The sequence below is a fragment of the Salmo salar genome, chromosome ssa11, assembly GCF_905237065.1.
Source record: "Salmo salar chromosome ssa11, Ssal_v3.1, whole genome shotgun sequence".
NCBI classification, from domain to species: domain Eukaryota; kingdom Metazoa; phylum Chordata; class Actinopteri; order Salmoniformes; family Salmonidae; genus Salmo; species Salmo salar.
This window is the reverse complement of record NC_059452.1, coordinates 104,000,654-104,026,597: the sequence shown is the minus strand read 5'-3', so window position 1 is coordinate 104,026,597 and position 25,944 is coordinate 104,000,654. Positions and strand designations below refer to the sequence as shown.

General features: G+C 44.4%; 1 protein-coding gene across 1 annotated transcript in view; it reads right to left on the bottom strand.

The window, feature by feature from the left end:
- frem2a (FRAS1 related extracellular matrix 2a) overlaps positions 1-25,944 on the bottom strand; it is a 243,133-nt gene that overhangs the window by 29,087 nt on the left and 188,102 nt on the right. Inside the window, exon 16 of the mRNA XM_045690232.1 lies at positions 17,661-17,760. Coding sequence (XP_045546188.1) covers positions 17,661-17,760 — 100 coding nt within the window. The remainder of the gene's footprint in view (positions 1-17,660; positions 17,761-25,944) is intronic.

Sequence of the window (25,944 nt, the reverse complement as noted above, 5' to 3'; positions counted from 1 at the left end):
CAACTAATATAGGACTTCCAATCAAAGGCAACACCACACAGCTGCCTTCAATTGGAAGTCCACCCCAATTAACCAAACATAGACATACAACTAACTAGATCAACATAGAAATACGTGAATCTCAAACAGTGCCCAAAAACCCCGGAATACTAAATCAAATGCCCTTACTACAAAAACACCACCCTGAACCACAAAACAAATACCCTCTGCCACGTCCTGACCAAACTACAATACCAATTAACCCTTATACTGGCCAGGACGTGACACCTTGTCAGCTCAGGGATTCGATCTTGCAACCTTTCTGTTACTAGTTCAACGCTCTAACCACTAGACTACCTGCCGCCCCTCCACTCTAACGACTAGACTACCCGCCGCCTCTACACTCTAACCACTAGGCTACCCTGCCGCCCCTACACTCTAACCACTAGACTACCTGCCGCCCCTCCACTCTAACCACTAGACTACCCGCCGCCTCTACACTCTAACCACTAGACTACCTGCCGCCCCTCCACTCTAACCACTAGACTACCCTGCCACCTCTACACTCTAACCACTAGACTACCCTGCCACCTCTACACTCTAACCACTAGGCTACCTGCAGCCCCTCCACTCTAACCACTAGGCTACCTGCCACCTCTCCACTCTAACCACTAGGCTACCTGCCACATCTCCACTTTAACCACTAGACTACCCTGACTCCTCTACACTCTAACCACTAGACTACCCTGCCGCCCCTACACTCTAACCACTAGACTACCCTGCCGCCCCTACACTCTAACCACTAGGCTACCTGCCGCCTCTACACTCTAACCACTAGGCTACCTGCCACCTCTACACTCTAACCACTAGGCTACCCTGCCGCCTATACACTCTAACCACTAGGCTACCCTGCCGCCTCTACACTCTAACCACTAGGCTACCCTGCCGCCTCTACACTCTAACTACTAGGCTACCCTGCCGCCTCTACACTCTAACCACTAGGCTACCCTGCCGCCTCTACACTCTAACCACTAGGCTACCCTGCCGCCTCTACACTCTAACCACTAGGCTACCTGCCGCCTCTACACACTAACCACTAGGCTACCTGCCACCCTACACTCTAACCACTAGGCTACCCTGCCGCCTTTACACTCTAACCACTAGGCTACCTGCCGCCTCTACACTCTAACCACTAGGCTACCCCGCCACCTCTACACTCTAACCACTAGGCTACCCTGCCGCCTCTACACTCTAACCACTAGGCTACCTGCCGCCTCTACACTCTAACCACTAGGCTACCTGCCGCCTCTACACTCTAACCACTAGGCTACCTGCCGCCTCTACACTCTAACCACTAGACTACCCTGCCGCCTATACACTCTAACCACTAGGCTACCTGCCGCCTCAACACTCTAACCACTAGACTACCCTGCCGCCTCTACACTCTAACCACTAGGCTACCTGCCGCCTCTACACTCTAACCACTAGACTACCCTGCCGCCTCTACACTCTAACCACTAGACTACCCTGCCGCCTCTACACTCTAACCACTAGACTACCCTGCCGCCTCTACACTCTAACCACTAGGCTACCTGCCGCCTCTACACTCTAACCACTAGACTACCCTGCCGCCTCTACACTCTAACCACTAGACTACCCTGCCGCCTCTACACTCTAACCACTAGACTACCCTGCCGCCCCTACACTCTAACCACTAGGCTACCTGCCGCCTCTACACTCTAACCACTAGACTACCCTGCCGCCTCTACACTCTAACCACTAGACTACCCTGCCGCCTCTACACTCTAACCACTAGACTACCCTGCCGCCTCTACACTCTAACCACTAGACTACCCTGCCGCCTCTACACTCTAACCACTAGACTACCCTGCCGCCTCTACACTCTAACCACTAGGCTACCTGCCGCCTCTACACTCTAACCACTAGACTACCCTGCCGCCTCTACACTCTAACCACTAGACTACCCTGCCGCCTCTACACTCTAACCACTAGGCTACCCTGCCGCCTCTACACTCTAACCACTAGGCTACCTGCCGCCTCTACACTCTAACCACTAGACTACCCTGCCGCCTCTACACTCTAACCACTAGACTACCCTGCCGCCTCTACACTCTAACCACTAGACTACCCTGCCGCCCCTACACTCTAACCACTAGACTACCTGCCGCCTCTACACTCTAACCACTAGGCTACCCTGCCGCCTCTACACTCTAACCACTAGACTACCCTGCCGCCTATACACTCTAACCACTAGACTACCCTGCCGCCTCTACACTCTAACCACTAGACTACCCTGCCGCCTCTACACTCTAACCACTAGACTACCCTGCCGCCTCTACACTCTAACCACTAGGCTACCTGCCGCCTCTACACTCTAACCACTAGACTACCCTGCCGCCTCTACACTCTAACCACTAGACTACCCTGCCGCCTCTACACTCTAACCACTAGACTACCCTGCCGCCTCTACACTCTAACCACTAGGCTACCTGCCGCCTCTACACTCTAACCACTAGACTACCCTGCCGCCTCTACACTCTAACCACTAGACTACCCTGCCGCCCCAACAACATTAAACATGACAGAGAACTTTGACAGTTAATTGACAGCAAACTGCCAGTAAACTGGTAAATACAATTAAATAAACCAAACGTTCTTCATCACATGCTTTTGTGCAGTTTGTAAGATCTCTAAACAACGTTTCCACTTCGAGAATGAGAATGGTATAAACGTATATTATACTTAATGAATTACCTACATTTCCATAACCAAACATTCTAAATTAATGGAGGAATATGTTGGGATTAACAGTAACTTCACTGATGAATATACAGTTACCAGTCAAAAGTTTGGACAAACAAAAAAAATCTGTTGGAAAAGCATTCCAGGTGAAGCTGGTTGAGAGAAGACCAAGAATGTGCAAAGCTGTCATCAAGGCAAAGGGTGGCTACTTTGAAGAATCTAAAATAGATTTGTATTTGTTTACTGCATGATTCCATATGTGTTATTTCATAGTTTTGATGTCTTCACTATTATTCTACAATGTAGAAAATAGTAAAAATAAAGAAAAATCCTGGAATGAGTAGGTGTGTCCAAACTTTTGACTGGTACTGTGTATTTCACGGGGCTTTGATAACAATTGACACAATGAAACAAATAGTGCGCAACGAACTGGCGGGAGTCTGTAATAGTGGAGAGAGACATGACTATAGCACCTCTATGCCACATACCCCTCCCCTTATTCTGGTCTCGACATTTTAAATGAATCTTGAGACATGTTCCTCACACATAAGCAGTAACCTCATAAACATTGTCAGGACGTAGCAGTGGTAATTTTCCCCTTAAACTGAAATGATTATGGGTATCTCCCTTTCCTTTCAGTATACCTACCCACCCCTCTTAAATACACACACTACCCAAACTAATAGACACGTGACAACAAGGCAGAATGGCACATTCCAAACTAACACTGGGTACATGATACATTTGGCATGGGCTGTCCACTAACCTTTTGGCACAAGGCAGATGAACACTTTAGGGCCCTAAACACTGTCCACTAACCTTTTGTCCCAAGGCAGATGAACACTTTAGGGCCCTAAACACTGTCCACTAACCTTTTGGCACAAGGCAGATGAACACTTTAGGGCCCTAAACACTGTCCACTAACCTTTTGGCACAAGGCAGATGAACATTTTAGGGCCCTAAACACTGTCCACTAACCTTTTGGCACAAGGCAGATGAACACTTTAGGGCCCTAAACACTGTCCACTAACCTTTTGGCCCAAGGCAGATGAACACTTTAGGGCCCTAAACACTGTCCACTAACCTTTTGGCACAAGGCAGATGAACATTTTAGGGCCCTAAACACTGTCCACTAACCTTTTGGCCCAAGGCAGATGAACATTTTAGGGCCCTAAACACTGTCCACTAACCTTTTGTCCCAAGGCAGATGAACACTTTAGGGCCCTAAACACTGTCCACTAACCTTTTGGCACAAGGCAGATGAACACTTTAGGGCCCTAAACACTGTCCACTAACCTTTTGTCCCAAGGCAGATGAACACTTTAGGGCCCTAAACACTGTCCACTAACCTTTTGGCACAAGGCAGATGAACACTTTAGGGCCCTAAACACTGTCCACTAACCTTTTGTCCCAAGGCAGATGAACACTTTAGGGCCCTAAACACTGTCCACTAACCTTTTGGCACAAGGCAGATGAACACTTTAGGGCCCTAAACACTGTCCACTAACCTTTTGGCACAAGGCAGATGAACATTTTAGGGCCCTAAACACTGTCCACTAACCTTTTGGCACAAGGCAGATGAACACTTTAGGGCCCTAAACACTGTCCACTAACCTTTTGGCCCAAGGCAGATGAACACTTTAGGGCCCTAAACACTGTCCACTAACCTTTTGGCACAAGGCAGATGAACATTTTAGGGCCCTAAACACTGTCCACTAACCTTTTGGCCCAAGGCAGATGAACACTTTAGGGCCCTAAACACTGTCCACTAACCTTTTGGCACAAGGCAGATGAACATTTTAGGGCCCTAAACACTGTCCACTAACCTTTTGGCCCAAGGCAGATGAACACTTTAGGGCCCTAAACACTGTCCACTAACCTTTTGGCACAAGGCAGATGAACATTTTAGGGCCCTAAACACTGTCCACTAACCTTTTGTCCCAAGGCAGATGAACACTTTAGGGCCCTAAACACTGTCCACTAACCTTTTGGCACAAGGCAGATGAACATTTTAGGGCCCTAAACACTGTCCACTAACCTTTTGGCACAAGGCAGATGAACACTTTAGGGCCCTAAACACTGTCCACTAACCTTTTGGCCCAAGGCAGATGAACACTTTAGGGCCCTAAACACTGTCCACTAACCTTTTGGCACAAGGCAGATGAACATTTTAGGGCCCTAAACACTGTCCACTAACCTTTTGGCCCAAGGCAGATGAACACTTTAAGGCCCTAAACACTGTCCACTAACCTTTTGGCACAAGGCAGATGAACACTTTAAGGCCCTAAACACTGTCCACTAACCTTTTGGCCCAAGGCAGATGAACACTTTAGGGCCCTAAACACTGTCCACTAACCTTTTGGCACAAGGCAGATGAACACTTTAGGGCCCTAAACACTGTCCACTAACCTTTTGGCACAAGGCAGATGAACACTTTAAGGCCCTAAACACTGTCCACTAACCTTTTGGCCCAAGGCAGATGAACACTTTAAGGCCCTAAACACTGTCCACTAACCTTTTGGCCCAAGGCAGATGAACACTTTAGGGCCCTAAACACTGTCCACTAACCTTTTGGCCCAAGGCAGATGAACACTTTAAGGCCCTAAACACTGTCCACTAACCTTTTGGCACAAGGCAGATGAACACTTTAAGGCCCTAAACACTGTCCACTAACCTTTTGGCCCAAGGCAGATGAACACTTTAGGGCCCTAAACACTGTCCACTAACCTTTTTGCACAAGGCAGATGAACACTTTAGGGCCCTAAACACTGTCCACTAACCTTTTGGCACAAGGCAGATGAACACTTTAGGGCCCTAAACACTGTCCACTAACCTTTTGGCACAAGGCAGATGAACACTTTAGGGCCCTAAACACTGTCCACTAACCTTTTGGCACAAGGCAGATGAACACTTTAAGGCCCTAAACACTGTCCACTAACCTTTTGGCCCAAGGCAGATGAACACTTTAAGGCCCTAAACACTGTCCACTAACCTTTTGGCCCAAGGCAGATGAACACTTTAGGGCCCTAAACACTGTCCACTAACCTTTTGGCCCAAGGCAGATGAACATTTTAGGGCCCTAAACACTGTCCACTAACCTTTTGGCCCAAGGCAGATGAACACTTTAAGGCCCATAACACTGTCCACTAACCTTTTGGCACAAGGCAGATGAACACTTTAAGGCCCTAAACACTGTCCACTAACCTTTTGGCCCAAGGCAGATGAACACTTTAGGGCCCTAAACACTGTCCACTAACCTTTTGGCACAAGGCAGATGAACACTTTAGGGCCCTAAACACTGTCCACTAACCTTTTGGCCCAAGGCAGATGAACACTTTAGGGCCCTAAACACTGTCCACTAACCTTTTGGCCCAAGGCAGATGAACACTTTAATTAAGGCCCTAAACACTGTCCACTAACCTTTTGGCGATGCAGATGAACACTTTAGGGCCCTAAACACTGTCCACTAACCTTTTGGCGATGCAGATGAACACTTTAAGGCCCTAAACACTGTCCACTAACCTTTTGGCACAAGGCAGATGAACACTTTAGGGCCCTAAACACTGTCCACTAACCTTTTGGCCCAAGGCAGATGAACACTTTAGGGCCCTAAACACTGTCCACTAACCTTTTGGCGATGCAGATGAACACTTTAGGGCCCTAAACACTGTCCACTAACCTTTTGGCGATGCAGATGAACACTTTAAGGCCCTAAACACTGTCCACTAACCTTTTGGCACAAGGCAGATGAACACTTTAGGGCCCTAAACACTGTCCACTAACCTTTTGGCCCAAGGCAGATGAACACTTTAAGGCCCTAAACACTGTCCACTAACCTTTTGGCACAAGGCAGATGAACACTTTAGGGCCCTAAACACTGTCCACTAACCTTTTGGCCCAAGGCAGATGAACACTTTAGGGCCCTAAACACTGTCCACTAACCTTTTGGCCCAAGGCAGATGAACACTTTAGGGCCCTAAACACTGTCCACTCACCTTTTGGCCCAAGGCAGATGAACACTTTAGGGCCCTAAACACTGTCCACTCACCTTTTGGCCCAAGGCAGATGAACACTTTAAGGCCCTAAACACTGTCCACTAACCTTTTGGCCCAAGGCAGATGAACACTTTAGGGCCCTAAACACTGTCCACTAACCTTTTGGCCCAAGGCAGATGAACACTTTAGGGCCCTAAACACTGTCCACTCACCTTTTGGCCCAAGGCAGATGAACACTTTAAGGCCCTAAACACTGTCCACTAACCTTTTGGCCCAAGGCAGATGAACACTTTAAGGCCCTAAACACTGTCCACTCACCTTTTGGCCCAAGGCAGATGAACACTTTAAGGCCCTAAACAATGTCCACTCACCTTTTGGCGATGCAGATGAACACTTTAGGGCCCTAAACACTGTCCACTCACCTTTTGGCGATGCAGATGAACACTTTAGGGCCCTAAACACTGTCCACTAACCTTTTGGCGATGCAGATGAACACTTTAGGGCCCTAAACACTGTCCACTCACCTTTTGGCGATGCAGATGAACACTTTAGGGCCCTAAACACTGTCCACTCACCTTTTGTCCCAAGGCAGATGAACACTTTAGGGCCCTAAACACTGTCCACTCACCTTTTGGCCCAAGGCAGATGAACACTTTAGGGCCCTAAACACTGTCCACTAACCTTTTGGCCCAAGGCAGATGAACACTTTAGGGCCCTAAACACTGTCCACTAACCTTTTGTCGATGCAGATGAACACTTTAGGGCCCTAAACACTGTCCACTAACCTTTTGGCGATGCAGATGAACACTTTAGGGCCCTAAACACTGTCCACTAACCTTTTGGCACAAGGCAGATGAACACTTTAGGGCCCTAAACACTGTCCACTAACCTTTTGGCACAAGGCAGATGAACACTTTAAGGCCCTAAACACTGTCCACTCACCTTTTGGCGATGCAGATGAACACTTTAGGGCCCTAAACACTGTCCACTAACCTTTTGGCGATGCAGATGAACACTTTAGGGCCCTAAACACTGTCCACTAACCTTTTGGCGATGCAGATGAACACTTTAGGGCCCTAAACACTGTCCACTCACCTTTTGGCGATGCAGATGAACACTTTAGGGCCCTAAACACTGTCCACTCACCTTTTGGCGATGCAGATGAACACTTTAGGGCCCTAAACACTGTCCACTCACCTTTTGGCGATGCAGATGAACACTTTAGGGCCCTAAACACTGTCCACTAACCTTTTGGCGATGCAGATGAACACTTTAGGGCCCTAAACACTGTCCACTCACCTTTTGGCGATGCAGATGAACACTTTAGGGCCCTAAACACTGTCCACTCACCTTTTGTCCCAAGGCAGATGAACACTTTAGGGCCCTAAACACTGTCCACTCACCTTTTGGCGATGCAGATGAACACTTTAAGGCCCTAAACACTGTCCACTAACCTTTTGGCGATGCAGATGAACACTTTAAGGCCCTAAACACTGTCCACTCACCTTTTGGCGATGCAGATGAACACTTTAAGGCCCTAAACACTGTCCACTAACCTTTTGGCGATGCAGATGAACACTTTAGGGCCCTAAACACTGTCCACTAACCTTTTGTCAATGCAGGTGAACACTTTAGGGCCCTAAACACTGTCCACTAACCTTTTGGCGATGCAGATGAACACTTTAGGGCCCTAAACACTGTCCACTAACCTTTTGGCGATGCAGATGAACACTTTAGGGCCCTAAACACTGTCCACTAACCTTTTGGCGATGCAGATGAACACTTTAGGGCCCTAAACACTGTCCACTCACCTTTTGGCGATGCAGATGAACACTTTAGGGCCCTAAACACTGTCCACTAACCTTTTGGCGATGCAGATGAACACTTTAGGGCCCTAAACACTGTCCACTCACCTTTTGGCGATGCAGATGAACACTTTAGGGCCCTAAACACTGTCCACTCACCTTTTGTCCCAAGGCAGATGAACACTTTAGGGCCCTAAACACTGTCCACTCACCTTTTGGCGATGCAGATGAACACTTTAAGGCCCTAAACACTGTCCACTAACCTTTTGGCGATGCAGATGAACACTTTAAGGCCCTAAACACTGTCCACTCACCTTTTGGCGATGCAGATGAACACTTTAAGGCCCTAAACACTGTCCACTAACCTTTTGGCGATGCAGATGAACACTTTAGGGCCCTAAACACTGTCCACTAACCTTTTGTCAATGCAGGTGAACACTTTAGGGCCCTAAACACTGTCCACTAACCTTTTGGCGATGCAGATGAACACTTTAGGGCCCTAAACACTGTCCACTAACCTTTTGGCGATGCAGATGAACACTTTAGGGCCCTAAACACTGTCCACTAACCTTTTGGCGATGCAGATGAACACTTTAGGGCCCTAAACACTGTCCACTAACCTTTTGGCGATGCAGATGAACACTTTAGGGCCCTAAACACTGTCCACTCACCTTTTGGCGATGCAGATGAACACTTTAGGGCCCTAAACACTGTCCACTAACCTTTTGGCGATGCAGATGAACACTTTAGGGCCCTAAACACTGTCCACTAACCTTTTGGCCCAAGGCAGATGAACACTTTAGGGCCCTAAACACTGTCCACTAACCTTTTGGCACAAGGCAGATGAACATTTTAGGGCCCTAAACACTGTCCACTAACCTTTTGGCCCAAGGCAGATGAACACTTTAAGGCCCTAAACACTGTCCACTAACCTTTTGGCACAAGGCAGATGAACACTTTAAGGCCCTAAACACTGTCCACTAACCTTTTGGCCCAAGGCAGATGAACACTTTAGGGCCCTAAACACTGTCCACTAACCTTTTGGCACAAGGCAGATGAACACTTTAGGGCCCTAAACACTGTCCACTAACCTTTTGGCACAAGGCAGATGAACACTTTAGGGCCCTAAACACTGTCCACTAACCTTTTGGCACAAGGCAGATGAACACTTTAGGGCCCTAAACACTGTCCACTAACCTTTTGGCACAAGGCAGATGAACACTTTAGGGCCCTAAACACTGTCCACTAACCTTTTGGCACAAGGCAGATGAACACTTTAGGGCCCTAAACACTGTCCACTAACCTTTTGGCACAAGGCAGATGAACACTTTAGGGCCCTAAACACTGTCCACTAACCTTTTGGCACAAGGCAGATGAACACTTTAAGGCCCTAAACACTGTCCACTAACCTTTTGGCCCAAGGCAGATGAACACTTTAAGGCCCTAAACACTGTCCACTAACCTTTTGGCCCAAGGCAGATGAACACTTTAGGGCCCTAAACACTGTCCACTAACCTTTTGGCCCAAGGCAGATGAACACTTTAGGGCCCTAAACACTGTCCACTAACCTTTTGGCACAAGGCAGATGAACACTTTAGGGCCCTAAACACTGTCCACTAACCTTTTGGCACAAGGCAGATGAACACTTTAGGGCCCTAAACACTGTCCACTAACCTTTTGGCACAAGGCAGATGAACACTTTAAGGCCCTAAACACTGTCCACTAACCTTTTGGCACAAGGCAGATGAACATTTTAGGGCCCTAAACACTGTCCACTAACCTTTTGGCCCAAGGCAGATGAACACTTTAAGGCCCTAAACACTGTCCACTAACCTTTTGGCCCAAGGCAGATGAACATTTTAGGGCCCTAAACACTGTCCACTAACCTTTTGGCCCAAGGCAGATGAACACTTTAAGGCCCTAAACACTGTCCACTAACCTTTTGGCACAAGGCAGATGAACACTTTAAGGCCCTAAACACTGTCCACTAACCTTTTGGCACAAGGCAGATGAACACTTTAAGGCCCTAAACACTGTCCACTAACCTTTTGGCCCAAGGCAGATGAACACTTTAGGGCCCTAAACACTGTCCACTAACCTTTTGGCACAAGGCAGATGAACACTTTAGGGCCCTAAACACTGTCCACTAACCTTTTGGCCCAAGGCAGATGAACACTTTAGGGCCCTAAACACTGTCCACTAACCTTTTGGCACAAGGCAGATGAACACTTTAGGGCCCTAAACACTGTCCACTAACCTTTTGGCCCAAGGCAGATGAACACTTTAGGGCCCTAAACACTGTCCACTAACCTTTTGGCCCAAGGCAGATGAACACTTTAAGGCCCTAAACACTGTCCACTAACCTTTTGGCGATGCAGATGAACACTTTAGGGCCCTAAACACTGTCCACTAACCTTTTGGCGATGCAGATGAACACTTTAAGGCCCTAAACACTGTCCACTAACCTTTTGGCACAAGGCAGATGAACACTTTAGGGCCCTAAACACTGTCCACTAACCTTTTGGCCCAAGGCAGATGAACACTTTAGGGCCCTAAACACTGTCCACTAACCTTTTGGCCCAAGGCAGATGAACACTTTAAGGCCCTAAACACTGTCCACTAACCTTTTGGCGATGCAGATGAACACTTTAGGGCCCTAAACACTGTCCACTAACCTTTTGGCGATGCAGATGAACACTTTAAGGCCCTAAACACTGTCCACTAACCTTTTGGCACAAGGCAGATGAACACTTTAGGGCCCTAAACACTGTCCACTAACCTTTTGGCCCAAGGCAGATGAACACTTTAGGGCCCTAAACACTGTCCACTAACCTTTTGGCACAAGGCAGATGAACACTTTAGGGCCCTAAACACTGTCCACTAACCTTTTGGCCCAAGGCAGATGAACACTTTAGGGCCCTAAACACTGTCCACTAACCTTTTGGCCCAAGGCAGATGAACACTTTAGGGCCCTAAACACTGTCCACTCACCTTTTGGCCCAAGGCAGATGAACACTTTTGGGCCCTAAACACTGTCCACTCACCTTTTGGCCCAAGGCAGATGAACACTTTAAGGCCCTAAACACTGTCCACTAACCTTTTGGCCCAAGGCAGATGAACACTTTAGGGCCCTAAACACTGTCCACTAACCTTTTGGCCCAAGGCAGATGAACACTTTAGGGCCCTAAACACTGTCCACTCACCTTTTGGCCCAAGGCAGATGAACACTTTAAGGCCCTAAACACTGTCCACTAACCTTTTGGCCCAAGGCAGATGAACACTTTAAGGCCCTAAACACTGTCCACTCACCTTTTGGCCCAAGGCAGATGAACACTTTAAGGCCCTAAACACTGTCCACTCACCTTTTGGCGATGCAGATGAACACTTTAGGGCCCTAAACACTGTCCACTCACCTTTTGGCGATGCAGATGAACACTTTAGGGCCCTAAACACTGTCCACTAACCTTTTGGCGATGCAGATGAACACTTTAGGGCCCTAAACACTGTCCACTCACCTTTTGGCGATGCAGATGAACACTTTAGGGCCCTAAACACTGTCCACTCACCTTTTGTCCCAAGGCAGATGAACACTTTAGGGCCCTAAACACTGTCCACTCACCTTTTGGCCCAAGGCAGATGAACACTTTAGGGCCCTAAACACTGTCCACTAACCTTTTGGCCCAAGGCAGATGAACACTTTAGGGCCCTAAACACTGTCCACTAACCTTTTGTCGATGCAGATGAACACTTTAGGGCCCTAAACACTGTCCACTAACCTTTTGGCGATGCAGATGAACACTTTAGGGCCCTAAACACTGTCCACTAACCTTTTGGCACAAGGCAGATGAACACTTTAGGGCCCTAAACACTGTCCACTAACCTTTTGGCACAAGGCAGATGAACACTTTAAGGCCCTAAACACTGTCCACTCACCTTTTGGCGATGCAGATGAACACTTTAGGGCCCTAAACACTGTCCACTAACCTTTTGGCGATGCAGATGAACACTTTAGGGCCCTAAACACTGTCCACTAACCTTTTGGCGATGCAGATGAACACTTTAGGGCCCTAAACACTGTCCACTCACCTTTTGGCGATGCAGATGAACACTTTAGGGCCCTAAACACTGTCCACTCACCTTTTGGCGATGCAGATGAACACTTTAGGGCCCTAAACACTGTCCACTCACCTTTTGGCGATGCAGATGAACACTTTAGGGCCCTAAACACTGTCCACTCACCTTTTGTCCCAAGGCAGATGAACACTTTAGGGCCCTAAACACTGTCCACTCACCTTTTGGCGATGCAGATGAACACTTTAAGGCCCTAAACACTGTCCACTAACCTTTTGGCGATGCAGATGAACACTTTAAGGCCCTAAACACTGTCCACTCACCTTTTGGCGATGCAGATGAACACTTTAAGGCCCTAAACACTGTCCACTAACCTTTTGGCGATGCAGATGAACACTTTAGGGCCCTAAACACTGTCCACTAACCTTTTGTCGATGCAGGTGAACACTTTAGGGCCCTAAACACTGTCCACTAACCTTTTGGCGATGCAGATGAACACTTTAGGGCCCTAAACACTGTCCACTAACCTTTTGGCGATGCAGATGAACACTTTAGGGCCCTAAACACTGTCCACTAACCTTTTGGCGATGCAGATGAACACTTTAGGGCCCTAAACACTGTCCACTAACCTTTTGGCGATGCAGATGAACACTTTAGGGCCCTAAACACTGTCCACTCACCTTTTGGCGATGCAGATGAACACTTTAGGGCCCTAAACACTGTCCACTCACCTTTTGGCGATGCAGATGAACACTTTAGGGCCCTAAACACTGTCCACTAACCTTTTGGCGATGCAGATGAACACTTTAGGGCCCTAAACACTGTCCACTCACCTTTTGGCGATGCAGATGAACACTTTAAGGCCCTAAACACTGTCCACTCACCTTTTGGCACAAGGCAGATGAACACTTTAAGGCCCTAAACACTGTCCACTAACCTTTTGGCGATGCAGATGAACACTTTAGGGCCCTAAACACTGTCCACTAACCTTTTGGCACAAGGCAGATGAACACTTTAAGGCCCTAAACACTGTCCACTAACCTTTTGGCGATGCAGATGAACACTTTAAGGCCCTAAACACTGTCCACTCACCTTTTGGCGATGCAGATGAACACTTTAGGGCCCTAAACACTGTCCACTCACCTTTTGGCGATGCAGATGAACACTTTAGGGCCCTAAACACTGTCCACTAACCTTTTGGCGATGCAGATGAACACTTTAGGGCCCTAAACACTGTCCACTAACCTTTTGGCGATGCAGATGAACACTTTAGGGCCCTAAACACTGTCCACTCACCTTTTGGCGATGCAGATGAACACTTTAAGGCCCTAAACACTGTCCACTCACCTTTTGGCGATGCAGATGAACACTTTAAGGCCCTAAACACTGTCCACTAACCTTTTGGCGATGCAGATGAACACTTTAGGGCCCTAAACACTGTCCACTAACCTTTTGTCGATGCAGATGAACACTTTAGGGCCCTAAACACTGTCCACTCACCTTTTGGCACAAGGCAGATGAACACTTTAGGGCCCTAAACACTGTCCACTCACCTTTTGTCGATGCAGATGAACACTTTAGGGCCCTAAACACTGTCCACTCACCTTTTGGCGATGCAGATGAACACTTTAGGGCCCTAAACACTGTCCACTAACCTTTTGGCACAAGGCAGATGAACACTTTAGGGCCCTAAACACTGTCCACTAACCTTTTGGCACAAGGCAGATGAACACTTTAGGGCCCTAAACACTGTCCACTAACCTTTTGGCACAAGGCAGATGAACACTTTAGGGCCCTAAACACTGTCCACTCACCTTTTGTCGATGCAGATGAACACTTTAGGGCCCTAAACACTGTCCACTAACCTTTTGGCGATGCAGATGAACACTTTAAGGCCCTTAACACTGTCCACTAACCTTTTGGCGATGCAGATGAACACTTTAGGGCCCTAAACACTGTCCACTAACCTTTTGGCGATGCAGATGAACACTTTAAGGCCCTAAACACTGTCCACTAACCTTTTGGCCCAAGGCAGATGAACACTTTAGGGCCCTAAACACTGTCCACTCACCTTTTGGCGATGCAGATGAACACTTTAGGGCCCTAAACACTGTCCACTCACCTTTTGGCCCAAGGCAGATGAACACTTTAGGGCCCTAAACACTGTCCACTCACCTTTTGGCGATGCAGATGAACACTTTAGGGCCCTAAACACTGTCCACTAACCTTTTGGCACAAGGCAGATGAACACTTTAAGGCCCTAAACACTGTCCACTAACCTTTTGGCGATGCAGATGAACACTTTAGGGCCCTAAACACTGTCCACTAACCTTTTGGCGATGCAGGGGCACAAGCTTCCCCGCATGGGCCTTTTATTTTAATTTAAGTATATATTCCTTTTTTTTTCTGATCAGCTATAGCAACAGATAGATTGTTGGGTTCTAGTGGTGTAATTGTCTGCATCATTTCCAAACCCCCATATATATATTTTTTAATAATATATATTTTTTTATAATATATTTTAATATATTTTCCTTCTTCATTATTTTCCCCTAACCCTACCACCCCTCCCCTAATTGGAGTACCTTAATGGACAACAACACTTAGTCTTCTACTTCCAGCTTATACATACTATATACATATGACAGAAAAGGTATATTTAAGATATAAGGTCCGAGGGTTTTGTGGTATATGGTCAATATACCACGGCTAAGGGCTGTTCTTATGTACAACGCAACGCAGTGCCTGGACACAGCCCTTAGCCGTGGTATATTGGCAATATGCCACAAACACCCGAGGTGACTTATTGCTATTAGAAACTGGTTACAAAACGTAATTAGAGCAATACAAATATTTTTCGGGTCATACCGGTGGTATACGGTCTGATATATCACAGCTTACAGCCAATCAGCATTCAGGGCTCGAACCACCCAGTTTATAATTTACATAATTTATATTTTTTTACTATATTTTTAGTCCCACCCTTCAGCTACCCTCAACCCCTCCTATCTATCGCTGAAAAACATCCAGTTTCGATTTCTAATATAATGTATATTCACACCTTATAGATTAATTAGCCAAATCTGTTTGTGGTCCAATAACATATTAAAAAGGATCCACTTTCCATCTTTTTGGACAATTTGCACATTCTGATTCGAAATTACTGTTAATAATATCATCACCCTTTTGAGTTTCTTTGCCTATGGGAGAAGTATGTCCCCATTTTACATTACAGCTTGTGATTCCATCCTATACTGTCCCATAACATCATTTCCCCATAGCAACAGATGTGGAACACATACACGCTTTCACCCCACCTCTCCCACCTAAAGACCTCTACCCCCACCTCTCCCACCTAAAGACCTCTACCCCACCTCTCCCACCTAAAGACCTCTACCCCCACTCTCCCACCTAAAGACCTCTACCCCACCTCTCCCACCTAAAGACCTCTACCCCCACTCTCACATCCACCCATAGACCGACCTACAGCCACTCTACGCACGCACGCACGCACGCACGCACGCACGCACGCACGCACACACACACACACACACACACACACACACACACACACACACACACACACACACACACACACACACACACACACACGTTCAACAGTTGTTCCATCCCTGAGCCCAACTCAAGAGAAGACTTGATGTGTGAATACATATACAGTTGTAGCTGTTTGAGAAGGCATGGTAAATAGAGCAGGAACGGGAAGGCCCCACATGGGAGCATTCTCTCCCAACGATGCACAGTGGACACTGGGGTTGTCTCCAGAACGCCCCAGCAGTGACAACTTTCGTGCCACACCCAGGATTTTTTTCTTCCGGTGCAGTCATTTCCTCTCCAAGCCCAGGGAAATGGTCAGAACGATGCAGTCATTTCCTCTCCAAGCCCAGGGAAATGGTCAGAACGGTGCAGTCATTTTCTCTCCAAGCCCAGGGAAATGGTCAGAACGGTGCAGTCATTTCCTCTCCAAGCCCAGGGAAATGGTCAGAACGATGCAGTCATTTCCTCTCCAAGCCCAGGGAAATGGTCAGAACGGTGCAGTCATTTCCTCTCCAAGCCCAGGGAAATGGTCAGAACGGTGCAGTCATTTCCTCTCCAAGCCCAGGGAAATGGTCAGAACGATGCAGTCATTTCCTCTCCAAGCCCAGGGAAATGGTCAGAACGGTGCAGTCATTTCCTCTCCAAGCCCAGGGAAATGGTCAGAACGATGCAGTCATTTCCTCTCCAAGCCCAGGGAAATGGTCAGAACACCCCCTGTCCTCTCCAGGCCCCAGAGAGAGCTCGGTCACAATCAATTCTGTGTCAGTCAATGTTGTGATGAAAACCTCACCCCCCCCCCATCATAGGGCAGACACTCCTGTAGAGCTCTCCACAGGACTGGGTCCGACTGGTTAACTTGACCCCGCCCTTATAAATCCAAATCAAATATTACAGGAGGAGACGTATCACTTACCACAGAGATGAGAAGCGTTTTTTCCCCTGCTTTTTATGGAAACCCAAAGTAGTCAAACCTTTCTATAGCCTCCGTTTACACTGCAGCGCACACGGTCCATTGTGCAGAGCAGATACAGATCATGTTTTTGCACTAATCTGTGACTCAGTCATTTGAACTTTTTTTTGTTGTTGCTATTTTTATATAGGGACATAATTCAAACTGAGGGGGCACAAGTTTGAACTGAGGGGGCTAAGCCTCCTCTAGCCCATCGTGGAGCTGGGTACACTAATATCCATCCTGTTGCCTCGTCAATTTATCCCTACCTATATGTACATAGCTACCTCAATTTCCCCGTACCCCTGCACATCGACTCGGTACTGGTACTCCCAGTATTTGCCATGTAATTTTTGTACTCGTTATTCTTTATTCACTGTGTATTCATTCCTTGTGTTACTATTTCAAAATGTTTTACAATTATCTTTAACTCTGCATGGTTGGAAAAAGGACCCATAACAAAGCATTTCACTGTTAGTCTACACCTGTTGCTTATGAGGCATGTGACGAATAAAACGTGGTTTAATTGATTGATCTCCTCACCTTCCTCCAGACTAACAGTAGCTATGGGACTGCTGACCTCCAGTCCCTCGTCTTTGTTAGAGTTGACGGCCCTGGCAGCACACTGCACCCTGGAGCCGGCCTGGAGAGACAGACACATTATCAGTCAGTACAGTCAACTCAATCACATCAGTACAGTCAACTCCATCACATCAATACAGTCAACTCAATCACATCAGTACAGTCAACTCCATCACATCAAAACAGTTAACTCCATCACATCAGTACAGTCAACTCCATCACATCAGTACAGTCAACTCAATCACATCAATACAGTTAACTCCATTACATCAACACAGTTAACTCCATCACATCAATACAGTCACCTCAATCACATCAATACAGTCAACTCAATCACATCAATACAGTCAACTCAATCACATCAGTACAGTCAACTCCATTACATCAATACAGTCAACTCCATTACATCAATACAGTCAACTCCATCACATCAATACAGTCAACTCCATCACATCAATACAGTCAACTCCATTACATCAATACAGTCAACTCAATCACATCAGTACAGTCAACTCCATCACATCAATCACATCAATACAGTCAACTCCATCACATCAATACAGTCAACTCCATCACATCAATACAGTTAACTCAATCACATTAGTACAGTCAACTCCATCACATCAATACAGTTAACTCCATTACATCAATACAGTCAACTCCATCACATCAATACAGTCAACTCCATTACATCAATACAGTCAACTCAATCACATCAATACAGTCAACTCAATCACACCAATACAGTCAACTCCATCACATCAGTACAGTCAACTCCATCACATCAATACAGTCAACTCCATCACATCAGTACAGTCAACTCCATCACATCAATACAGTCAACTCCATCACATCAATACAGTCAACTCAATCACATCAATACAGTCAACTCAATCACATCAGTACAGTCAACTCCATCACATCAATACAGTCAACTCAATCACATCAGTACAGTCAACTCCATCACATCAATACAGTCAACTCAATCACATCAGTACAGTCAACTCCATCACATCAATACAGTTAACTCCATTACATCAATCACATCAATACAGTCAACTCCATCACATCAATACAGTCAACTCCATCACATCAATACAGTCAACTCAATCACATCAGTACAGTCAACTCCATTACATCAATACAGTCAACTCCATTACATCAATACAGTCAACTCCATCACATCAATACAGTCAACTCAATCACATCAGTACAGTTAACTCAATCACATCAATACAGTCAACTCAATCACATCAATACAGTCAACTCCATCACATCAGTACAGTCAACTCCATTACATGAATACAGTCAACTCAATCACATCAGTACAGTGAACTCAATCACATCAATCACATCAATACAGTCAACTCCATCACATCAATACAGTCAACTCAATCACATCAATACAGTCAACTCAATCACATCAATACAGTTAACTCAATCACATCAATACAGTCAACTACATTACATCAGTACAGTCAACTCAATCACATCAGTACAGTCAACTCCATCACATCAATACAGTCAACTCCATCACATCAATACAGTCAACTCCATTACATCAATACAGTCAACTCAATCACATCAATACAGTCAACTCAATCACATCAATACAGTCAACTCAATCACATCAATACAGTCAACTCCATCACATCAATACAGTCAACTCCATCACATCAATACAGTCAACTCCATCACATCAATACAGTCAACTCCATCACATCAATACAATCAACTCAATCACATCAATACAGTCAACTCAATCACATCAATACAGTCAACTCAATCACATCAATACAGTCAACTCAATCACATCAGTACAGTCAACTCCATCACATCAATACAGTCAACTCAATCACATCAGTACAGTCAACTCCATCACATCAATACAGTCAACTCAATCACATCAATCACATCAGTACAGTCAATTCAATCACATCAATACAGTCAACTCCATCACATCAGTACAGTCAACTCCATCACATCAATACAGTCAACTCCATCACATCAGTACAGTCAACTCCATCACATCAATACAGTCAACTCCATCACATCAGTACAGTCAACTCCATCACATCAATACAGTCAACTCCATCACATCAATACAGTCAACTCCATTACATCAATACAGTAAACTCCATTACATCAATACAGTCAACTCCATTACATCAATACAGTCAACTCCATCACATCAATCACATCAATACAGTCAACTCAATCACATCAATACAGTCAACTCCATCACATCAGTACAGTCAACTCCATCACATCAATACAGTCAACTCCATCACATCAATACAGTCAACTCAATCACATCAATACAGTCAACTCCATCACATCAATACAGTCAACTCCATCACATCAATCACATCAGTACAGTCAACTCAATCACATCAATACAGTCAACTCAATCACATCAATACAGTCAACTCAATCACATCAATACAGTCAACTCAATCACATCAATACAGTCAACTCAATCACATCAATACATTCAACTCAATCACATCAGAACAGTCAACTCCATCACATCATTACAGTCAACTCAATCACATCAATACAGTCAACTCAATCACATCAATACAGTCAACTCAATCACATCAATACAGTCAACTCAATCACATCAATCACATCAGTACAGTCAACTCCATCACATCAGTACATTCAACTCAATCACATCAATACAGTCAACTCCATCACATCAATACAGTCAACTCCATCACATCAGTACATTCAACTCCATCACATCAGTACATTCAACTCAATCACATCAATACAGTCAACTCCATCACATCAGTACATTCAACTCAATCACATCAATACAGTCAACTCCATCACATCAATACAGTCAACTCCATCACATCAGTACATTCAACTCAATCACATCAATACAGTCAACTCCATCACATCAATACAGTCAACTCCATCACATCAATACAGTCAACTCCATCACATCAATACAGTCAACTCAATCACATCAATACAGTCAACTCAATCACATCAGTACAGCCAACTCCATCACATCAGTACAGTCAACTCAATCACATCAATCCCATCAGTACAGTCAACTCAATCACATCAATCACATCAGTACAGTCAACTCAATCACATCAATACAGTCAACTCAATCACATCAGTACAGTCAACTCCATCACATCAGTACAGTCAACTCAATCACATCAATCACATCAGTACAGTCAACTCAATCACATCAATCACATCAGTACAGTCAACTCCATCACATCAATACAGTCAACTCCATCACATCAATACAGTCAACTCCATTACATCAATACAGTCAACTCAATCACATCAATACAGTCAACTCAATCACATCAATACAGTCAACTCAATCACATCAATACAGTCAACTCCATCACATCAATACAGTCAACTCCATCACATCAATACAGTCAACTCCATCACATCAATACAGTCAACTCCATCACATCAATACAATCAACTCAATCACATCAATACAGTCAACTCAATCACATATATACAGTCAACTCAATCACATCAATACAGTCAACTCAATCACATCAGTACAGTCAACTCCATCACATCAATACAGTCAACTCAATCACATCAGTACAGTCAACTCCATCACATCAATACAGTCAACTCAATCACATCAATCACATCAGTACAGTCAATTCAATCACATCAATACAGTCAACTCCATCACATCAGTACAGTCAACTCCATCACATCAATACAGTCAACTCCATCACATCAGTACAGTCAACTCCATCACATCAATACAGTCAACTCCATCACATCAGTACAGTCAACTCCATCACATCAATACAGTCAACTCCATCACATCAATACAGTCAACTCCATTACATCAATACAGTAAACTCCATTACATCAATACAGTCAACTCCATTACATCAATACAGTCAACTCCATCACATCAATCACATCAATACAGTCAACTCAATCACATCAATACAGTCAACTCCATCACATCAGTACAGTCAACTCCATCACATCAATACAGTCAACTCCATCACATCAATACAGTCAACTCAATCACATCAATACAGTCAACTCCATCACATCAATACAGTCAACTCCATCACATCAATCACATCAGTACAGTCAACTCAATCACATCAATACAGTCAACTCAATCACATCAATACAGTCAACTCAATCACATCAATACAGTCAACTCAATCACATCAATACAGTCAACTCAATCACATCAATACATTCAACTCAATCACATCAGAACAGTCAACTCCATCACATCATTACAGTCAACTCAATCACATCAATACAGTCAACTCAATCACATCAATACAGGCAACTCAATCACATCAATACAGTCAACTCAATCACATCAATCACATCAGTACAGTCAACTCCATCACATCAGTACATTCAACTCAATCACATCAATACAGTCAACTCCATCACATCAATACAGTCAACTCCATCACATCAGTACATTCAACTCCATCACATCAGTACATTCAACTCAATCACATCAATACAGTCAACTCCATCACATCAGCACATTCAACTCAATCACATCAATACAGTCAACTCCATCACATCAATACAGTCAACTCCATCACATCAGTACATTCAACTCAATCACATCAATACAGTCAACTCCATCACATCAATACAGTCAACTCCATCACATCAATACAGTCAACTCCATCACATCAATACAGTCAACTCAATCACATCAATACAGTCAACTCAATCACATCAGTACAGCCAACTCCATCACATCAGTACAGTCAACTCAATCACATCAATCCCATCAGTACAGTCAACTCAATCACATCAATCACATCAGTACAGTCAACTCAATCACATCAATACAGTCAACTCAATCACATCAGTACAGTCAACTCCATCACATCAGTACAGTCAACTCAATCACATCAATCACATCAGTACAGTCAACTCAATCACATCAATCACATCAGTACAGTCAACTCAATCACATCAATACAGTCAACTCCATCACATCAGTACAGTCAACTCAATCACATCAATACAGTCAACTCCATCACATCAGTACAGTCAACTCCATCACATCAGTACAGTCAACTCAATCACATCAATACAGTCAACTCCATCACATCAATACAGTCAACTCCATCAGATCAATACAGTCAACTCAATCACATCAATCACATCAGAACAGTCAACTCAATCACATCAATCACATCAGAACAGTCAACTCAATCACATCAGAACAGTCAACTCAATCACATCAGTACAGTCAACTCAATCACATCAATACAGTCAACTCCATCACATCAATACAGTCAACTCCATCACATCAATACAGTCAACTCAATCACATCAGTACAGTCAACTCCATCACATCAATACAGTCAACTCAATCACATCAGTACAGTCAACTCAATCACATCAATACAGTCAACTCAATCACATCAATACAGTCAACTCAATCACATCAATACAGTCAACTCCATCACATCAATACAGTCAACTCAATCACATCAATACAGTCAACTCCATCACAGCAATACAGTCAACTCAATCACATCAGTACAGTCAACTCAATCACATCAATACAGTCAATTCAATCACATCAATACAGTCAACTCAATCACATCAATACAGTTAACTCCATCACATCAGTACAGTCAACTCAATCACATCAATCACATCAATACAGTCAACTCAATCACATCAATACAGTCAACTCAATCACATCAATACAGTCAACTCCATCACATCAATACAGTCAACTCAATCACATCAATACAGTCAACTCCATCACATCAGTACAGTCAACTCAATCACATCAATCACATCAGTGCAGTCAACTCAATCACATCAATACAGTCAACTCAATCACATCAATACAGTCAACTCCATCACATCAATACAGTCAACTCCATCACATCAATACAGTCAACTCAATCACATCAATACAGTCAACTCAATCACATCAATACAGTTAACTCCATCACATCAGTACAGTCAACTCAATCACATCAATCACATCAATACAGTCAACTCAATCACATCAATACAGTCAACTCAATCACATCAATACAGTCAACTCAATCACATCAATACAGTCAACTCAATCAGATCAATACAGTTAACTCCATCACATCAGTACAGTCAACTCAATCACATCAATCACATCAATACAGTCAACTCAATCACATCAATACAGTCAACTCAATCACATCAATACAGTCAACTCCATCACATCAATACAGTCAACTCAATCACATCAATACAGTCAACTCCATCACATCAGTACAGTCAACTCAATCACATCAATCACATCAGTGCAGTCAACTCAATCACATCAATACAGTCAACTCAATCACATCAATACAGTCAACTCCATCACATCAATACAGTCAACTCAATCACATCAATACAGTCAACTCAATCACATCAATACAGTCAACTCAATCACATCAATACAGTTAACTCCATCACATCAGTACAGTCAACTCAATCACATCAATCACATCAATACAGTCAACTCAATCACATCAATACAGTCAACTCAATCACATCAATACAGTCAACTCAATCACATCAATACAGTCAACTCAATCACATCAATACAGTCAACTCCATCACATCAATACAGTCAACTCAATCACATCAATACAGTCAACTCCATCACATCAGTACAGTCAACTCCATCACATCAATCACATCAGTGCAGTCAACTCAATCACATGAATACAGTCAACTCAATCACATCAATACAGTCAACTCCATCACATCAATACAGTCAACTCAATCACATCAGTACAGTCAACTCAATCACATCAGTACAGTCAACTCAATCACATCAATCACATCAGTACAGTCAACTCAATCACATCAATACAGTCAACTCAATCACATCAATCACATCAGTACAGTCAACTCAATCACATCAATCACATCAGTACAGTCAACTCAATCACATCAATCACATCAGTACAGTCAACTCAATCACATCAATACAGTCAACTCAATCACATCAATACAGTCAACTCCATCACATCAATACAGTCAACTCAATCACATCAATACAGTCAACTCAATCACATCAGTACAGTCAACTCCATCAGATCAATACAGTCAACTCCATCACATCAATACAGTCAACTCCATCAGATCTAGGCTTGGGCGGTATACCGTATATTTACGTATACTGTGGTATTTGGAAATAGCCATGGGATGGTTTTTCAATACCGTTAACAATTTTTTTTTTTTATATACATTTAAATATTTGCAGCTACTTTTTAATTAAATACCTACAGTAAACTTGTGCAATACTTTAGGAGATAAAGCAGATTGCATTCTTCATTTCACCTGTCACATTATTTTACATTATGAAGCTTACCGTAGTTCTCCAGAACAGTTGAGCCAGACACGTAATTAGCCCAACTGGAGAAAGTTGGAGCAATGTGAGTTCAGCTGTGTATTTTACAGGGGTCACCTTTTATATTGAAATTCAAGTGATTTTTTTTGTTTGTTGTTGCTTCAATAGAGTGACCAGGGACGTGCAACTGCAGTTTTCCTTCACGGGAAATATATTAGTGCAACACATTCAGCAGATAATAGCTTCATTTCCATCAGATGACAACAGAAGCGCAACGTTATTTGGCTGGCAGCCACACAAGTAATGAGCTTACAATGAAAAAGCAAAAACTATCCATGGCCATCATATTTCTGTTTATCATAAGGAAGAATATTGACAGCTACATTTCCTAATGTTTTTCACAAATTAATCTTGCATTTTACCAGGGGGGAAATAGGCTGGCTGCACTGAGAAAAGTACAGAAGAAAAGTAGCTAGACATCAGTCAGAGCGCTGTCCGCTGACATAATAATGCCTGTTCGAGAACTCTCATGCAAGTGCAGAAGTGCAACTGAAGCACAACATGAGTCTGACGCCGAGCAGAAATTATGAAGCATTTTAGATCTGCGTTTACAAAACGCAGCAATATATTTTAAATGTTCTTTCTTTGTTAACGTGACTTCTAAATGTAACTTGATATTTATCTAAATAAGTGGCTGAATTAAGGTGATGGGGGATATTGTGTTAGCTTTCTGCCGTGTTTGAAAAGGCAAAGCCCTTTGGATTAGTTATTTGTACAGCTGCTACTGCCATCTTGATTTCCTTGTGGTTTTTTTGTCCACTCCGTTCTTGGCTCATCTGCTCCTCCCCCCTCTTCTCATTAGCAGAGCAGGCAGGCCTGTTGCCCTAGCGACTCCAGACTCCA